At 37.2% G+C, this 18,753-nt stretch overlaps 1 protein-coding gene across 1 annotated transcript in view; it reads left to right on the top strand.

The window, feature by feature from the left end:
* Nucleotides 1-18,131, top strand: part of TTC13 (tetratricopeptide repeat domain 13) — a 35,312-nt gene extending 17,181 nt beyond the window's left edge. Inside the window, exons 16-23 of the mRNA XM_065730597.1 lie at nt 4,373-4,456; nt 5,968-6,052; nt 8,239-8,348; nt 9,559-9,694; nt 10,367-10,446; nt 11,620-11,698; nt 13,154-13,233; nt 17,981-18,131. Coding sequence (XP_065586669.1) covers nt 4,373-4,456; nt 5,968-6,052; nt 8,239-8,348; nt 9,559-9,694; nt 10,367-10,446; nt 11,620-11,698; nt 13,154-13,233; nt 17,981-18,104 — 778 coding nt within the window. The 3' untranslated portion in view covers nt 18,105-18,131. The remainder of the gene's footprint in view (nt 1-4,372; nt 4,457-5,967; nt 6,053-8,238; nt 8,349-9,558; nt 9,695-10,366; nt 10,447-11,619; nt 11,699-13,153; nt 13,234-17,980) is intronic.
* Nucleotides 18,132-18,753: the final 622 nt, after the last annotated feature.

Here is an 18,753-nt window from a genome sequence, read left to right as displayed (position 1 = left end):
ATTTTCTGATGGACCATTTGTTTTATGTGTGTACTCCTGATTTTCCCTTATGATGCTTCCTCTTTCTCCCAGATTTTAAGGGATAAGCAGTACCTGGAAGGTGCATAATTTTACATGCTGTTTTTAGTTCCCAAATGATCTAAGTTTGATATTTAAGGTAGAGTTCATCACAGTTCTAATTCTTGCAAACACTGCTTCTTGAAGGCAGTGACAGTGGTTATGAAACAGAGCAGTTCTTTTACTGTCATTACTGACATACAGTAAAACAGAACAGTCTTTGTTTATTCTCAGGGAATGTCAGATTAAAGCAAAGGTAACAAAAGTAAGTAACCTGATGAAGATAATAGGTGCACTTTCAAACAAAGGTGAAATTTAAGATTCAACCACTGTTGTACGTTCCATCTTCTCCCATGCTGCAAGACTCAGTATTGCAGTCAAAACAGCGCTACCACCCATTAAGTGGTAGAATTGTGAGACTCAATGTGGCAGCATCACTGTCAATCACAGGAGCAGAGGGTGTTTGTAAGTAAATATGTAAGCAAGATTTCAGCTTTTCTTCTCCCCCGCTGTCAGAAGTATTGAATCCTTGATCTATCATTCTGCTTTTATATCTTTTTCTTCCTTTGCAAGAAAGCATCTGGAAAATGGGAAGTAAAACATTCACAAGAATAATTTTTATATGGAGAAAAATAGTGATATTCTGATGTTCACTAGCAGAAGCAGATGATAATTTCTCCCCATTCTTCTTACCATTCTACTAGTCTTCCCTTTGCTTTAGGGAGCAGTTACAATGTTGTTTTAAATTCCAAGTGAAAATCAGTGTTTATGCTAAGAACTTACTTATTTTTGGATTGCATTGTGCTTAGGCTTCTGTCTGCCTTCAAATCAAGTGTTAGATTTGGTTCTAAACTCTCCATCTTTGCTGTTGCTGCATTCCTCTTTCTACACTCCTAAGATCCAGCAGAACTAACAACAAGCTCTTGAGGCAAGGATGCTTTCCATACTTAGTCTGTTTCTATCTGTTCTTAACTTAAATTGGAAAGGAGGAGCATAATTCCAATGTGATCTGAACTGGCAGAAGACAAGGACATTCATGTTACAGCACTTGATTACTATGCTGAAATAATTTTGAACATTTAATCTGCAGAAGTCCACCTCTGTATAGGTTGTCTGTTAGTAACTCCATTTTTCACTTTCTTTAATTGCAAGAGTTCTCTGCTGAGAGAAAAACAAAACTCACTATTCACTGGTCCAGTTTTGCAGAAATTTGAAAGAAGTCTTACAAGCACTCAATGTGTAAGGCCCACAACTAATCAAACTCTTAACTTCTTGGGCCTTGACTTTTGGAGACCTCATTGCCATTTGTATCGTATTTTTTAGTAACAAACTGATGATTTTCTGCAAGTTACTCTCTTGGGGCTTTTTTGGAAGGAACAGTAGATTTGAAGCAGCTTCAGGAACTGGTCCTACTTCTGCTGATGACATATGCTGATGACATCCTTTTTAATTCTAGGAACCAGTATCTGTTTGATCATTTTGCATCCCAAATACTAGCAGTTTTCATTGGTTGACTTTCCATAGTAGTGGTTTGTTTCTGCATTTTAATTCTTTCCTGATAGTTTCACATCAGGTGAGGGATAAAAAAAAGAAAAAAGACTATATTCAAGTGCAATAAAAAACAACTTTTGAAACATATTTAAGTCCTTTATGGTTTCTAAACAAAAATTTAGTAGATTATTAAGTAACACAAGGAGATTATACAGATCTATTCAGCAGGAAAATAGCTGCTAATTGAAGATATTAATAGGCTGCAGAACTATAACTTCTTTGTTGATAATTGAGATCATTTTATGGTCTTTCAACAGTTTTTCAGGAACGTTGCTTTATATTAACCTTATGATTTAAAAATTACTCTGAATTCTTCTTATATCATGGCTATCTGAAGACTAAGTATAATAGATTATCTAGTCTGACAAATGGCAGTTCTTCATGGTTAGTAAATATGCTGAGATATAAGCTGTTCAGTCAAATAAGAAGTGCATCAATTGTAGTAGAGCGATAGGGATAAAATACCAATCTTTTGTTTTGTGTTCTAGTAGTAGATGTGAAAAGAGATGGTTAATGGTTTTGGATTTCCTAACTTATTATGGCCTCTGCTGACAGTAGCTTAAATAAGACTTACTAACAATATTGACTTAATAATGTTTTGACATTCTAAGGATGTTACGCATTCTCTTGAAAGTAAGTAATAAATATGACTGCAAGTACCAAGTTTGGTTCTGTGCAGTTCATACTGGTAACTATCAGTTCTTCAGTTGTGCTGATTTGGTGTGGTATTGTACATAACTTTTTGTATTACTACACCACGCACCTGTGCAATGTATTTGGCAAAAATGAGGGTAGCTATAGAGGAAGGGAATAGTGGAAAGCAGGGAGGAGTCATCTATTTAAACTAATAGCCTCTGAAAGATTTTAAAAGTGGAACTTTATTTTGTAGTTTTGGTATTCATGACACATCTAGTCATGCTGAGCTCAAGCTGTTTCTAGTTTGCTTGGCATACACTGTGCACAAGTAATTTCTGTGTGTAAAATTACTTGGATTAGACACCTGGTAGCATAAACATTTTCTTTACTCTGAATTCTTTGCTTTTACAGTCCAGGATTTTCCAGTGATTCCTAACAGATGAGTTTTGGTATGGAGACACTAGCATTCAGTGACTTCTGAATTCAAGATTCATTCCCAGAGTGGCATAGTGATTGAAGAGAGTCAGAAAACAGTTTTTTTGTTTGTTTGTTTTGATTTGGAGAACTTCTGAGGGTATGTAAGAGAAGTTTTGCACATCAGTATGTTTGATAGCCTTCTAGGTCTGAATAGTCTTGAGATTCAGCTGTATTTGCTGTCTCTACTTATTTGTGGGTCTACACACAAGTAGGACTACGGCTTCTCTCTCTTTTCTGGCAAATGGTGAAACTTGCTTATTTTGATTTTGAGAAAGTGTTTTGAAAGCTTGAGCTATTTCTGTGGGCAAAACAAGGATTTGGGATCAGCTAAACATTAGTGTTATTATTATTCCGTGTTTTTACAAAAGAATAAAGACACTCTCTGGAACACTGCTACTTTTGAATTTTTGGTAGTAGTGCTCATTAAACAAGGAAACAGTGAGGAATAAACAAAAACGGTGTCTGACCACCCACTAGAAGTCTTCTTCAATACTACTGCTTCTAGATAGCTTTGCAGACAGGTTTGATTTGGATGTATTTTCCAGGATGCCACTAAAGGAAAATCCAGTTCCTCATTCTGACATGCTTCTGCCTGTTGTACAAATATATTAAAAACAAATGGAAAATGATGGGACGTACAACAAGGGCAAATAATGTACAGAAAACTTATCTTTGTCCTTCTTCTTTCCTTCCCTCCCTCCCTTTCTTTTGTGCAGATATGTGTATGTTCTAATTCTGTTCAGTTTTTAAAGAGTAATTCTGCCATTACTTGTGAGAGTAGACGTACTGAAGTGGGAGGTGGTGGAGTTGAAGCAGTGGAGAGTTAAGCTGCCAAAATCACTCAGAGTGAATAAAAGCCAAGTGTATACTCCTTCCTGTGATTGACAGTGGTCTTGCTTCCTCAGAGAGCGATAACATTTGCTTTATAAAATCTTGTTTTGTAGACTGGGAGAAGAGGAAGGACTCCTACAAATGCAATAATGGTATGTAATGTTTCCTCTCAGAGTGGTTAGTATCCTAGCAAGATTTTACCAAGTTTTTATTTGTATTTTTTCATAGTGTTCCATGGGAGAAAATGAGGTGTTTTTTTTTGTTTTGTTTTTTGTTCTCTTCCTTCAGTAGTTAATAGTCCCAACTGTTAGGAGTCAAAACAAAATTAATGCAGTATATAGAGGTTCAGATGAATAAAGAAAACTCTACATGGACTGTCAGAGCATTTCAGCCACATGTCTTGGCAAATATGGAAATTGGAGAGTTGTTGGCTCCCAAAGTCAGTCAGTATGCAGATTAATAGTTCTCTCTTAGTTCTTCACTTTCTGCTAGTCTAAAAGGCTGAGAATTATTATATACTTTTAAGAATTGATAATTATCATATAGATAATGGATATACAGAAAATAAGAAAATACCTGTGAAATACAGTTTATCTGAGAACAGTTCCAATGATATGTGAGTTTTTGCAAGTTCATCTTAGAATCTGCATTCAAAATTGGGATGGATAGTTTGCCTCTTCAGGGACACCTCTGGTCCTTTTCTTTGATCTAAAAGCATCTGCGGATAAAACTCTGTCAAACCTGTAATGAGTAATGTTTGTGCCTTATCCTGGAATGCTGGTCTGAAAAGCAGGACTTCAAACTATGTTTTGTTTTGTAGGGGACAGGTCATTAACATGCGGTACCTGGAGTACTTTGAGAGAATTCTTCATTTTATCAAAGATAGGATCCTTGTTTATCACAGGTAAAGTACTGATTTATTTATTATTAACCTTCCCTCTCCCCACACCTACTGCTTCGCTCCCTTGACGATACTGATTTGAAATTTACTTAATATTCACTTCTGAAAGACTGAAGGATATTGTCTTAATTCTACTTTCTTCTAGTTTTCTTATTGTCTATAACTGTTGTATTTCTGAATGGAAGTGCAAATCCTATTATTTGCCACATAAATTAATAGGAAAAGTATTCTCATTACAATATGCTTATAGTTAAAGCATTCTATTGAATTTGTACCTGCTGTTTTGGCCTGAGTAGGTCTCAGTTCTTTCTAAAAAATAGCTTCTTCAAGATGTCATGTTCCCACCAGATAAAACAAAATACAGTTTCTCTGACTATATGGAGAATAATTTGTTAAACAGTAGAGTGATGAATCCCACCTTTGGGAGTGAGGAGAAGGGATTATAGAAGTTGTGGATGGTAATTTTATATGGAACTGGTGTTTGGCAAGTAGTTTTGAAGGAACAGGAAGTCTTTACTAACTGTTACACAGAGATGGGATATAGACTTCACAACTGTCTCATGCTCCAGTGCAGAATCTCAAACAGAAAATGTGATTCTAAAATTGTAAGATTGTTATTGTTATCTGTTACAGAATTTGATCACTTTTTCACAAGTAGTGTCTTCCCAACCTATAGCTCATTTGTGGCAACAATGTTCTGATAAATTGAAAAATTAAGGAAGTTTTAAGTCCTCTGATTTTTTTTCTTTGGCCTGGTAATTTTTAAATATAGAGTTCTGTTGCTCAAATCGGTTTTGCTATGTAAATATCAAAAATAAAAGTGCAGAGAAGTTTTAAAACTGTTCAAAACATTTCAGATTTAGAACATTTGTGATACCTACTGGTGTATAAGCTTTGTAGTAGCTGTGACATCTGTCCCTGATGGAGAGAGAGCTTGTTCAGGTTGAGCTAGCTGCCTTTGACCTTAAACCAAACCAATTTGAGTGGTGTTTTAAAGAATAATTCTGTTCTTAAAATCTGAGTAAGGTCATGAATAAAGTTGAGAGGTAATTCACTGCTCAGCTATGCCTGCATTTGTAGTATTGATGTCCTTTTAAAGCTACAGAAATGCACACATTTTGAGAAGAGTATTCTAACAATTTTTTTCCTCTCATCAACAACCCCCTTGCCCACACACACCTGAAAACACAGTTCTGCACTTCAGAGTGCCCAAGAGCAAATGAATAAGATAAACATGAGGCATATTGTTGAAGTTTTAAGCTGGAAAAAAATAAACATGATCTAGGATGGAGAGGTTTTGTTTCTTTTTTTTAAGAGGTGCTTGAATAAATGTGCATATGGCCACGTATGAAATAATTCCTTTTCAGAAAATAAGTTGTTTTCAGTAACTCGTTTTTCAGTAACTCGTGCTACTAACCGTAGGTTAGGCAATTAGGTTAAAGGTGGGTGGATTTTCAAAAATCTTACAAGCATTCAACCACTGTGATTCTATACTTAATTATTTCTCTTTCTAGTGCTAATAATCCAAAAGGATTAATGGAGGTTCGAGAAGCCTTGGAAAAAGTACATAAGGTAGAAGATCTTCTTCCAATAATGAAGGTAAATTGAAGAAAACACTTCAAAATATGCTAAAAGCAGTACAGTTTATTCTGGGATATATCCAGTTCACCAGAATGTGACCATTGAAACACTAACTCAGGTTATTTCATATCTGCTTGTGTAGACTGTGACCTTCCCTTTGATATATACAGATGTTTAGTGTATATTTGAAAGGCTTGATCTAGCTGTGGTAAATAGAGGGAAACAAAATGCTGAATATAGGGCTGACTTCAAACAACTATCAGCCAGAAAGGTTTGTGGTCAGATCTGCTGTAATGGGCTCCCAGCATGTACATACAGTATGAAGAAAATAATTGATGGTATATTTGAAGGATAAGGAGCATGCAAGCTCTCCTTGTGTTAGAATCATTCGTGTAGGTCAGCACGTGGTGGATGCTGGCAGAGGGGAACACGGGGGACTGGCTGCCCTTAGTTGTCTGAACCAACCTGAAATTGTGCTTTGCAATATTATGCTCTGGAATAAGAGCTGGTGAAATCTGCAGTTTTTCTTCTTGCAGTGCCTATATAATGGCTGTGGATCATGAAACATGCTGAATGTGTTATATTCTTATCTCAACCTAATGAGGCTTAAGTTAGGTTTAAGTCAGAGGTTTTACCCCAGATTTATCTAGCATGACCAATATGTAAGTATTTGGGTTTGGGGAAATGCTGTTACACGATAGTTCTTTTGAAAAGGTTCAACAAGACCTCATTTAGAACAAAACAAAATTTGGAAAGGAATAGTCATTCTAAATGGAGACAAACTCTTAACTTTCTTGTCAGCATTTACCTTGCTACTGCTGATACACTGTCTGGTTTTGAACATGCTTGATGTAGCACACTATAAGTAACTTTACAGAAGCTACGTGGCTCAAGCTCTGTATTGTTTTATGGGGTGTTTTTAATACATATTACAAATATGAGTGTCGTGTCATAGTTTCAGAAGTTCTTTTTTTTTATGCCCTTGTCTTGTTTTTGGCCTTTGAAGAGGAAACTGGGAAGATACCAGCTGAACCCTAGTAAAAAAAAAAAACTTGGGATGAACAGATAATAGGTGTTGGGGTGCAGAGATAGCTTAAGTGTTCCCTATTGACAAAAGAATATGCGAACAGGGCCCCATAGTATGCCCCTTAGGGCTACTGTGGAGTCATGGAACAGAAAAGAAAATTGCTGTTAGCAGAGTTAAAAATACAGGTTACTCCAACACAATGAAGAAAAATATGTATAAACATAGTGGGCTGTATTTGGCGTAGCTCAAAATGCATGTTTCTAGGAACTGGCAGAGCAAGTATTTTTCCTGCTTTTCATAACCTGTATGTTTTGTCTGGTTTATCTCAACTGTATCCTATTCTGAATCACATCTAAGCAGAATGCTGTTTCTCATTAGAGGTTTTTAGATTTGTTTCTTTAAAATAAATGTAGATTCTCCTTAAACATAGCATCCTGAATCATAAGTTCTATTTTAAAGTAAATAATTGTAATTAATTCAACACTGTCGCACAGTAGTCACTATTAGTGCCTGTATAAAATGAATGCCTGCTAATACTGGCACCCTTTGGTTGTTTGGATAGCTGGGGAATGTTGTATGTCAAAAGCTGTGCTTTTGGCTTTGCTTAAATTGAGTGGTTTATACAACTCTTTGGCTGCAGTATTACAGCTAGATCGTACAGCTTTGTAAAATTTTTAAACTCTGATATTTTTCCTTCTGCTGAGGATAAACATTAATTGAAATGGAATCACAGTTAGGAAGTTGTTGCTATGAGCTGTATTCTGGAATCCACACTTGGAGCTAATGCATCTGCTTCCTGGCATAAACACAATAAGCAGACTCTTAGATTTCTGCTTTTGCATTTACATTGTTTCACTATATGGTTACTGTCAACATGCAAAGTGGGGAAAATTCTCACTACTGAAACTGTATATACATTTGCTTTTCACGGTGGTACAATTGTGTATGCTATATACATACTTAATGTTGGGTGGCAGTGTGCCTGATTCAGTACTTGAGATTTCCATTTAATAAGAAGAAAAAATGAATGAAGTAATATAGTTGACAGTAACTCTTCATATCATTCACTCAACTTTTCCACTTCCATCTCTGTGCAGAGTTTCAGGTGTTTCAGAACAATAGAGGCAGACTGTCTCTCTGCATTCGCTCTATAATTACTTTCTTTTTCTTTTGAAAGCAGTTTAATAGTAAGACAAGAGATGGGTTTACTGTGAACACAAAAGTCCCCAGCCTCAAGGATCAAGGGAAAGAATATGATGGATTCACAATTACAATAACAGGAGATAAGTATGTTATTTTCAGGGGCTCAAATGCATTAAATAATGATGAAGTTTTGGTGATTAATCTTCTCAAATGCCATTTCTACTTGTATAAAGTGGTTGTTGTTTTTTGACTGTTGACATTTTTGCCACCACTTGTTTATTTCAGAGCTTCTGTAACAAAGGGGGAATATGGATACTATTTCTGGAGTTCATCCTGTTGGAATGGTTCTCTAACAGATAGTGTATAAATTAAGGGAGTCTTTGATAGTGTTCCTACAGTTTAAAATACCAAAATGAGGAAAAGTCTTGGTCTTTATCCATACCAGAATACTTTTCTTGTTATGAGACTTTGCTTTGGACACTGAGAATGAAAAAGACCCTTCTATTTGGATTTTGGCCTTTTCATTTTGCCTTCTTTGAGATGTTTGCAGATCTTGTATCTGCAGTTTGAGCTGTACCATATGCTCAGTTGGGACTTTGGGCTGCTGTTTGAGTGAGATAGCAAATATCTTACTTTATGGATACTAGCTCTTCTCAAAGAACATTAGTCTGAATCTAATTAGGACTAACCAGAAACCCTCTCTAGCTGCCATCAAAGTTTGACTAAAGTTGACTCAAGTTCTTGCCTTTTGATGTATTGGTTTATTATGGGCTTTTAAATTCTGTGCTTGGGAATTTCCCCAAAACATGTGTGCTACTAATGTAGGGCATGGATTTTCAACTTCTCTTTTGAAGTGTTTCCGTGTCTATTGTTTTTTAATTTTGCATTCTAAATCATATGCCTGTATGCAGTGAAGTGATATGAAATGTCTCCACTAATTAAGAAAACTTTTGGCAGCAGGGAAGTGACACAGCATTTTACTTTGTATGAATTTTGTTCCATGTTAATTGCTTGTGACCCACAGTTTGTAATTACACTTTTATACCAAAGCAATTCAGGACTGTTGAAATTAATAGTTAACTGTTTTATATTCCCAAGGCAAAAAAAAATATTTTTAAATTAGATTGCAATCTTATATATGACAAACTCGCATAACGACAGCGTGTTTTTAAATTCAAGTGGGGTTTTTTTGTTTGCTTTAGTAAAATGAAGGTAATCCACATAATCTCCTGCTTAAAGAAAAAAAAATTGGGGAAAATGTTTATGATGTAGTATTTAACTGCTGTGCATTTGTTACTTAGCCTGAATATGTGCAAAATAATTTATCCACTTTCCTGCTTAATCTGCTTGATAGAGTTGGAAACATATTGTTTTCGGTTGAAACTCAGACAACAGAAGAAAGAACACAGCTGTATCATGCAGAAATAGATGCACTGTATAAGGATCTAACAGCTAAAGGAAAAATTTTGATTCTTTCTGCAGAGCTGGGGGTAAGCCAGTTTCAGTGAAAATTATGAGTTCCTTGACAAAATTGTATTATGTTTTTATACCTTGTTTGACAGTCAATGTCTTAATGCTTTCTGACAAAGATCTTAAGTAATAAAACTGACTGCTTGTTTAAACCCAGTTATGTCCAATAATATAAGAAGTTGCCATAATTCCATCTGCTGATTAAATTTGCTGTGCTTTGCTGCAGTAATTGAAGAGAGTCTAGACTCTCTGATATCACAATGTGCTCTGCAATAGAAGTGCTAGATTTTTTTTCTCTTTTTTTCTTTGTTTGCATGAGTTTGTAATCACAGTTTCGCTGTTCTGATAAGCATTGCTTAAGATCACACAGGTTTGGTTTACAGTGACTGGATGCAGGGTGAGAAGCAACATGAACACAATTTCTTTTTGTGTACTTATGTTCGTTTCTGTTGTAATAAGGACCTGGCCATACTTGAGCCTGTGCTTTGCATTTTTCATCCTTTAAAACTCTATAAACTCTTTCACCTAAATATAAAATGCATAATTTCATCTCGCTTTTATATATTTACTGAAATTCAGCTCGATATTTTTTCACATTTAAAATGGTTATTCTTAAAATAAGTGCTGTAAAATTTTTGTGTACATAGTAACATCTGGACATTAAACAGTCTTTATTTTTTGCCTTTGCTTAGGAAGCAGATGCTGTGTGCAACTTGATCCTGTCATTAGTTTATTACTTCTATAATTTAATGCCACTTTCAAGGGGATCAAGGTTAGTGATTGTCTTTATCACATCTGTTATCTTGGATACACTCTATAAAATGTCCACGTGTATGGTATCTTAACTACAGTTTTTTCACAATCTAAAAAAAACATAGAAAGCTTTGAGTTAAGCTGTCTGTCCTGTATAGTTTCTCATTTTATGCTAGTGTGAGGATGAGCACTGATTTTTATACTGTTTTAAAAGCTAGTCTGTAATTGCTGACAATAGCTATTCATAGTTATATATATTGAAAAAGATGAGTAGTCTGTATTTATGGCCTTTAGTTCATGAATTGAGAAGTGTTCTTATGAAATTGTAACATTTGGGTTTCTAATCCATATTATGTTATGCCACTCTAATTTGACTTGAAAAGCTTCACTGTAAGATGTATTTTAGATGAAATATACTTTGGTGTAACTTATTTTATGAAAATACACTGTAAATATTATTTTAGGTTAGTGGGGTTGTTTTTGCAGCTGTTGGAGTTACAAATGAAGCCCTAAAATAGATGATCACACTTCACAGATCTCTGCAGCTAAAATTCTAGTTTAATTCCAACCTGTCTACATCTAAGACTGCTATTAATCTCTTTTCCAGAAGTTTTAAGTTTATTAGTAAACTCTGTTCAGTGAAAAAATAAATAATCAAGAGACTCTAATTTCTATAAGTAGCCTTTAATTTTCTTCCTGAGTGAAAAAAGTAACATAAATGGTTTGAGTTTCACAATTTTTAAAACGTATACATATATTGAACAGATGGGTTCCTTTCTGTTCTGTGATGTCTCTAGCCATGCAGCAACGTTCATAAACTCATCTGGGCCATAGCTAAGCTTCCTGGAAACAGGAGCTTGCTTTGTATTCAGCTGCATGGAGTTTTAAGAATTCCCAAGCCTGAAATTACAATTCTGACTACTGTGCATACAGCTTCTTCAGTAGTTAAACTCCATGGTGTGATAGCTTCATACTAATGCTGTGTGAAGTAATAATGATTTCACTTTGTGTGTTGCACTTAATTTTATTTATAAAATAACTAGTACTGTAATTTTACTAACCATCTGTGAAACAAAAATATATTCTTTTATTTTTTTGTAAGTGTAATCTAAAATAATGCTGTTTTAATGCTGTTATTTACTGTAACACTAGAGAAAGACTTGACTTCGACTGTGGGTATTGTTTGTTTCAGTGTGATAGCTTATTCAGTGATCATGGGAGCTCTCATGGCGAGTGGAAAGGAAGTATCAGGAAAAATCCCTAAAGGAAAGGTAAATATCAAGGCCTTGATGAAAGATGTGCACTTGAGGAAGGAACTGTGAGAATCAACCGAAGTTGCACGCTCATACACTGGAGAAGAGGTAGCTGCTTACTGTGGCATCTTGTAGCCTGAGAGAGCAAATAAGACTTAGAAATAATACATGCAGTGCCTCTGGTTAGTCAAATTGTAGCACATTGTGTCCTGTAGTAATCACGGGTTTCTAACTGAAGTAATTCTTCTGTGCTGCACTGCTTTTTCCAGCTCTGTTTGAAAAGGGCTCTGAGAATGCTTGGGCGGCTTTTCTGGACAAGCAGCAAAATTTTTCAACATTCTCAGTGTATTTGTGAGCACTTAAGGCTTGGCAAAACAGATATGTATTTGCAACTTCGCATAATTCCTCCTTCATCTTTGTGTTCTGCTTAATATAAAATATCCTAGTTTTTAAGTGACTGTATTTAAATACTATCCCATCTTGCTCAATTTCTCTATAACTGAAGAGAGTGACTTTCCTTTCTATTCTAGAATGTCCTGAAAACCATGAAGTCTGTTCTTTTAGTACAATGAGTTTAGAAGGGTGATAAGGTTAAAAAAATCAAAAAAGAAACAAATAAGGACATGAAGAGAATGTGGATTGTATTCCTAGTAGCTTACAAGTGTGAAATGTGCTTGCTTAATGTTTAAAAAAAAAAATTTTTTTTCATGCATTATGAGTCTGCTCTGAAGACAAAGATCCTCACTTATCAGGAGTCCTGGTATTTCCTGGTAGATCTGTCAGTAACTACAGCCACATATCATTTTTGCTGGTGGAATGCTCAAACCTGCAGACAGCTTTGATGCCTGGCATGCATACTTACTTCCAAATTGTTTGGTGGTGAAAGAGAAGCTGGCTTATGCACAGATTAGTTAATAAGCTTACTCCTGTCCCACCAGCAAAAGAGGTAATGTTCTTTCAGAACTCTAATTTCAGACAAAGTCCACTAAACCACAAATGTTTCAACTCAAATATTTCAGTATTAATGAACCAGAGTGTTTTGAACATCGTTTTACTGAAAACTTACTATTAGCTGTACATACAAAGTTTCCCCATGGCTGTATATAATTAAACTTACTTGAAAACTCATTGTGGGAAGCAATAATACAGAACATGGGAAGTCCAGTATAAATTTACCATTCCTATGACACAGTATTTTGTGGAATACAATATGTGTAAATAAGAAGTTGGTATTATTGGTTAATTGGACACAGTAATGAAGGACTAAAGACCGTATTTTCTGGCAATAAAATTTTCTGACTCAATAGCACAGACATCTTGTTAGGAGTTAAGAAAACAAATAAACAAAAGGAAAGATACATATTTAAAGTTTAATTTATCTACTAAGAACATTCAAGGATGAACTTCCTGGAAGTAGAAAACTTGAAACTTCTCTCATTTCTTAAAATCTTTTTAATTCTGTTGCATTTTCAGCTTGTTGACTTTGAAGCAATGACAGCACCAGGATCTGAAGCTTTTAGCAAAATAGCAAGAAGTTGGATGAACCTGAAAAGGTAAATTGTTGGGTTCAGATGGTAGAGAAGGAAGATGAGCATGGAGAAGTAAAATATGAGGAACTTTGTAGGTCAGCTTTAACCCCATACTGAAAGGAATGACTTAGACATGATGAGTTTAGTGAATGATTCTTAAATCTTGTCAAATCCTAATTTATAAAGACATTTCTAGTTTAACAGAGCAGCAATCTAGACATGGTTATCATGCATTAGTCTCTGAGAAAATTTGTTGATTTAATATTTGCTTTGTTTTGTCCAGTGGCCTGATTTCCCTTTTTCCTGTTTTTCTTATTAATTAATATCTTGTGACTGAAGAAATGAAGAAAGTGGAAAAATGCAACTTGGTTGCTCTTTCCATTATTATGGATCTCTTCAAACTATACGTTGAAAGTGGTGCACTTACCCATTAATACTATTTTAATTTGGAGAATAGGCATTCTCAAAGTGAATGGAAGTTTTGATTCTAAAGAACTGCATTAATGTAACTGTGGCTTTAGTACAATGCCTAAAAATTTTGATTTTTCTAATGAATAGATTTTTTAATATTGAACATGTTAATTCCTTGTCAGTACTGCAACGTTGTTGCATTTGATTTATCCTTCAGTGATTATTCCCTGAAAAAAAAATCTTAAAAACAGGGGTCAGAGGACAAAAAAAACAAGAGCAAAATAGTTTTAGTATCCTTCAGGTCAGGGTCAAGGCAGTTGAATGATGCTGAGAGAACAGACCAATGTCCTTGTAAGGACATCTAATCTCTGAGAGATTGTACAGATGTTTGTGGTGACCAAAGGGAAGGAAACCTGCACCTGTCTTCAGGAGGTCTGATGGACCACCCAGGGGAACTAGAGGTTTGTCAGCCATGCTTTGGTCACTAAGTTAGTCATGAATTCTTTCATCTAGCAATGTATTTCAGGCTATGTGAAGGAGGTGTTGGTTTTGTCTGACCAATCTAGTGGCTGTGATGGAGTGACAACGTTTGGTGGACAAAGGGAAGGTGACCAGTGTCATCTACCTGGTCTTGTGCAAGGCCTTTGACATGGTCTCCATCCACATCCTTATCTCTAAATTAGTGAGATATGGATTTGAGGGGTGAACTGTTCAGCTGATAAGGAATTGGTTGGATGGCTGTAGACAGATGGTGGTGAATGGCACTGTGTCCAGGTGGAGGCCAGTGATGAGAGGTGTCCCCAAGGGGTCTGTCTTGGGAATGGTGCTCTTTAACATCTTCATCAGATACATAATGAGGTTCAGCATAGCAATGTCCAAGGTTTTGCACTTGGGTCAGAGTAATCCCAAATACATATATAGACTAGGGAAACTCTTTGAGAGCAGCCCTGTGGAGAAGGACCTGGGGGTTATGATGGATGAAAAACTGAACGTGAGCCAGCAGTGTGCTCTTGCAGCCCAGAAGGCCAATAGCATCCTGGGTTTCATTGGAAGAGGGGTGGCCAGCAAGGACAGGGAGATGATTGTCCCTATCTCCTCTGCGCTCTTGAGGCCCCATCTGCATCCAGGTCTGGGGATCCCAGTACAGGAAAGGTGTGGAGCTGTTGGAGAGGGCCCAGAGGAGTGCCACAAAGATTATCAGAGGGATGAACCACCTCCCCTACAAAGACAGGCTAAAGGAGCTGAGGTTGTTCAGCCTGGAGAAGAGAAGGCCGTGAGGAGACCTCGTTGCAGCCTTCCAGTATTAAAAGGGGATTATAAATGGGAAGATAATCAGTTTCTTACAAGGGTAGACAGCAATAGGACAAGGGGGAGTGGTTTTAAGCTCAAGGAGGGAAGGTTTAGATTGGATGTCGGGGGAAGCTCTTTGCAGAGAGAGTGGTGAGGTACTGGAACAGGCTGTCTGTAGAGGCTGTGTATGCTCCAGCCCTGGAGGTGTTCAGGTTGGATGGTCTAGTAGCAGATCTGGAGGTTGGTGGCTCTGCCTGGGGCAGGAGTTTGGAACTTGATGGTCCTTGGGGTCTCTTCCAACCCAAGCCATTCTGCGATTCCATGTTAGAAGTCTGCGTTGGCTGTTTTGTGAGATATTATGTTTATCGTACTGCTTTCTGTGATAAAACTGCTACATTCGTGGATGGGAAGAAAGCAGCTGATGTTGTTTGTTTTGACTTCAGCAAGGTATTTCATACTGCCTCCTGCAATATTCTTATTCTACGATAGTTGTCTTAGTTTCAACTGGGATGGAATTGTTTTATCCAGAGTGTCTGGTATGATTATGTGTTTTGGTTATACAAGAAAAACAAAGTTGATAACACATCAATGTTTATAATTTCTGATAAGGAGTGTTGTACAGAGCCAAGGCAATTATCAGCGAATGGCTCAAGGAGCTGGGAGAGAACAAAATTAGGACAACTCACTTAAACTGTCCAAAGGGATGTTCCATATCATATGACATCAAGCAGAAGGATTTTTGAAGGGAATAAGAGTTCATCTTGCTTTTTCCTACTGCTTGGGGGCTAGCTGAGCATTGGTCAGAGGATGGTGAGCAATTGCTTCTGCATCACTCGTTATATGCATTCATATATATATGTAGTCATATCTATTTTCCTTTTTTTGATCTTAGTAAATAGATTTAGCTCGAGATCTACTTCATTTTTTTATTCTCTCCTTCATTCTATTGGGAAAAGGGGGAAGTGAGCAAACAACTTTGATGGTGCTTAGCCAACTTGCTGGGTTAAACCACAACAGTAGCTCATGATGGTCTGGATGAATGGATTAGGTAGGTAAAAAGCAGTTTGGATGATCAGATTTAAAGAGTGGTAACAACTGTACCACTGCAATGATCTATCGTGGGACAGACCTGAAAGAGGAAGTGGAACAAATGCTCTTGGAGTTAGGAGATGACACCAAACTGGTGAGACCTGTTGATACACTTGAGGACAAGGCTGCGTTTGGAGGACCTAGATAAGCTGGAGGCATGGGCCAGCAGGAGCCTTATAAAGGTCAACAAAGACAAATGCAATGCCCTGACCCTGGAAAGGAAGAATCCCATGCAGTGGTACAGGCTGGGGAGCAGCTTGGTGGAAAGGGACCTGTAAGTTTTTGTAGACAGCAAACAAAACACGAGCAGGCAGGCAGTGTCCTAGCTGCAGGGAAGGCCAGCAGCATCCTGGGCTGCGTTAACAGGAGTGGAACCCCTAGTCTGAGAGAGATGATAATCAGTCTTTGTTCAGCACTTGAGATCACACCTAGGACTCTGTGTCCAGCTTTGGGGCTGCTGGTACAGTAAAGACAATGATTAACTTGAGCGATTTCAGCAGAGGGCCACCAAGATGGCAAGGCACTGGAGCACATACCTCAGCAGCAGGGAATTGATATTGTTCAGCTTGGAGAAGAGAAGTCTTAGCCCTAACAGCAGCTTTCTGATACCTGTGAGAAGTATTGAGAATAAGAGCTGAGCAATGCTTGGTAGGAGGATAAAAAGGAACATGCATGAGTTGAAACAAGGTTCAGACTGGGCATAATCTCTTCACCCTGAAGGTAATCAAGTATTGGAGCAGGCTGCACAGAGAGGCTGTGCAGTCTCCATCCCTGGAGATTTTCAAGACCTGACAGGATAGAGCCCCAGGCAGCCTGGACCATCTTTGTAGTTGACCTTGCTTTGAGCAGAATGTTAGATCACAGATCTTCTGAGCTGCTGTGTGATCCTGGGAACCTGTAGAACTCCACAGCTCTGTTTGTGCTAAATATCTCGTAGTACTTAATGTCATTTAACTTATCTGTGGTTCTCAGTTTGAATTTTGCTAGACTATAAAACATTCTTAAAGGAGGAATGCTGGTAAGAAGATTTGAGTCTGACTTTGTCAGACATGGGTTAAAATTCTACATGTAAATACAGTCAAAGTCAGCCTTCATTAAGAAGTGATATTTTTAAACTAGTGTAACAAGTTGCAGATGATGATGCTTTAACAGTTGTGGATTTTTGCTAAAAGTAGTCTGCAAATAGTGTGACTTGGTTGTCTCAGAAATACCAAATGTTTATGGTTCCAAGTTTTTTGGGGATTTTTTTTTTGTCTGTTAATTCCCTAATTTATGTCAGTGTAGGATTTAAAAAGAGGTTGAGTATATATCTTCATCAGGGGAACTTTTCTCTTTGGAGAACAGTCAGCTAATGCTATTCCAACCAAATCAAGAACCTGGTGACTGCCACAAGCTCTAGCTTCTCGTGACCCCTCTCTTCAGGAGCTGTTCTCACTAAATAGAATGAAAATAATCACTAAATAAAAGGGCCTTTCAGAGTGGCAGAACTCATAGAAGAATCTTACTGCTTTAAGTCTTCAAGACTCGCTCACTGTATGCACTCTTATTTCTATACCACAGACAAATTAGCTACTCAGGTTAATTACCTTCATGTTATTCATGTTCTTTAAATTGTGGTTCTACTGATACTTTCCTCAGCATCAAGCAAAGCCAGGTTTTAGCATTTTCTTCTCTGGCTCATTCCTCACTCATCTCTCAGCTGAGACAGGAAGACCTGTGCTATGAAACAGTCTCAGTTACAAATAACCCTGCCAAAACCACAATTTAAAACAGATCAGTTCCCTCATCTGCTTTGCTGTGGGATCTCACTGATAATTTTAACAGTATAGTTGAGAGGATTGGAAATAGGTTCTTAAACATCAAATCCCAAATTTGTTGAAGTGGATGAACAGAAATGCAAGCCAATACCTTAGCTTCCAGGTAAATGATTTTTAACTTAGTGAAAATGAATGATTGTCTTTTTCTTTTTTTCTTGTTTCAGTATTTCACCTTCTTACAAGAGCCTACCGTCAGTATCAGAGACTTTTCCAACCCTGAGAACGATGATTGAAGTACTAAATACAGACTCCTCCCGTTGTCTAAAAAAAACTGTTGTTGTTGTGTAATTTATACAAATAAAAAGCCAAAGCATACTGCTGCTTAATTTATTTTAGAAGGGAAAATATGTTCAAACTGAGTTTACTTTGTTAATTTTAAGTGCATTGAAAATCCCATGATGCATGCAACTCCCATTTATTCTTTTTCCAAAGCCCCTGCCTTCTGAATGGAAAACTCCAAGCCACGCATGTGTGAGTGATTGGTAAATACGCAGACACTTCGTGTAATGTAATCCAGTGAGGGAGCAGTAACCCGGGGAAGAACAGATGTCAGCTTAAAAGAACACGATCGTGAGAACATAATTTGGAAATAAAACCAAGCAAATGACGTATTCAGGGTCAGCTTCTAGGTGAGTAAATGTCAGAGGTGCAACAGTGCGTGGGTTTTCCTTTCTGCTGGTGGTGCTGTTTGGCAGAAGATCCCAACACACTGACAGCAGTGCAGGAGCAGTGGTGCCTGCTGCACCTGTGTGTGTGTAGAGGTGTTCCAAAGGGGTGGTTCTCCGGGTGGTACCAAGTGTGACTAAGGAAGTGAGCTCGAGTCAAACAATGCTCTCAAACAAGTTTAACAAACAGAACGGGATTATATAACTGGGCTGGTATGCGGTGACTGGGAGAGCTGTAATTACCTCCTAAGAACTAGAGATGTGGAGAAATG

The sequence above is a fragment of the Cyrtonyx montezumae genome, unplaced genomic scaffold, assembly GCF_038088225.1.
Source record: "Cyrtonyx montezumae isolate F1298 unplaced genomic scaffold, pur_monq_1.0 scaffold_0, whole genome shotgun sequence".
Lineage (NCBI taxonomy): Eukaryota > Metazoa > Chordata > Aves > Galliformes > Odontophoridae > Cyrtonyx > Cyrtonyx montezumae.
Note: the sequence above shows the minus strand (reverse complement) of the source record. Positions and strands in the feature narration are given on the sequence as shown.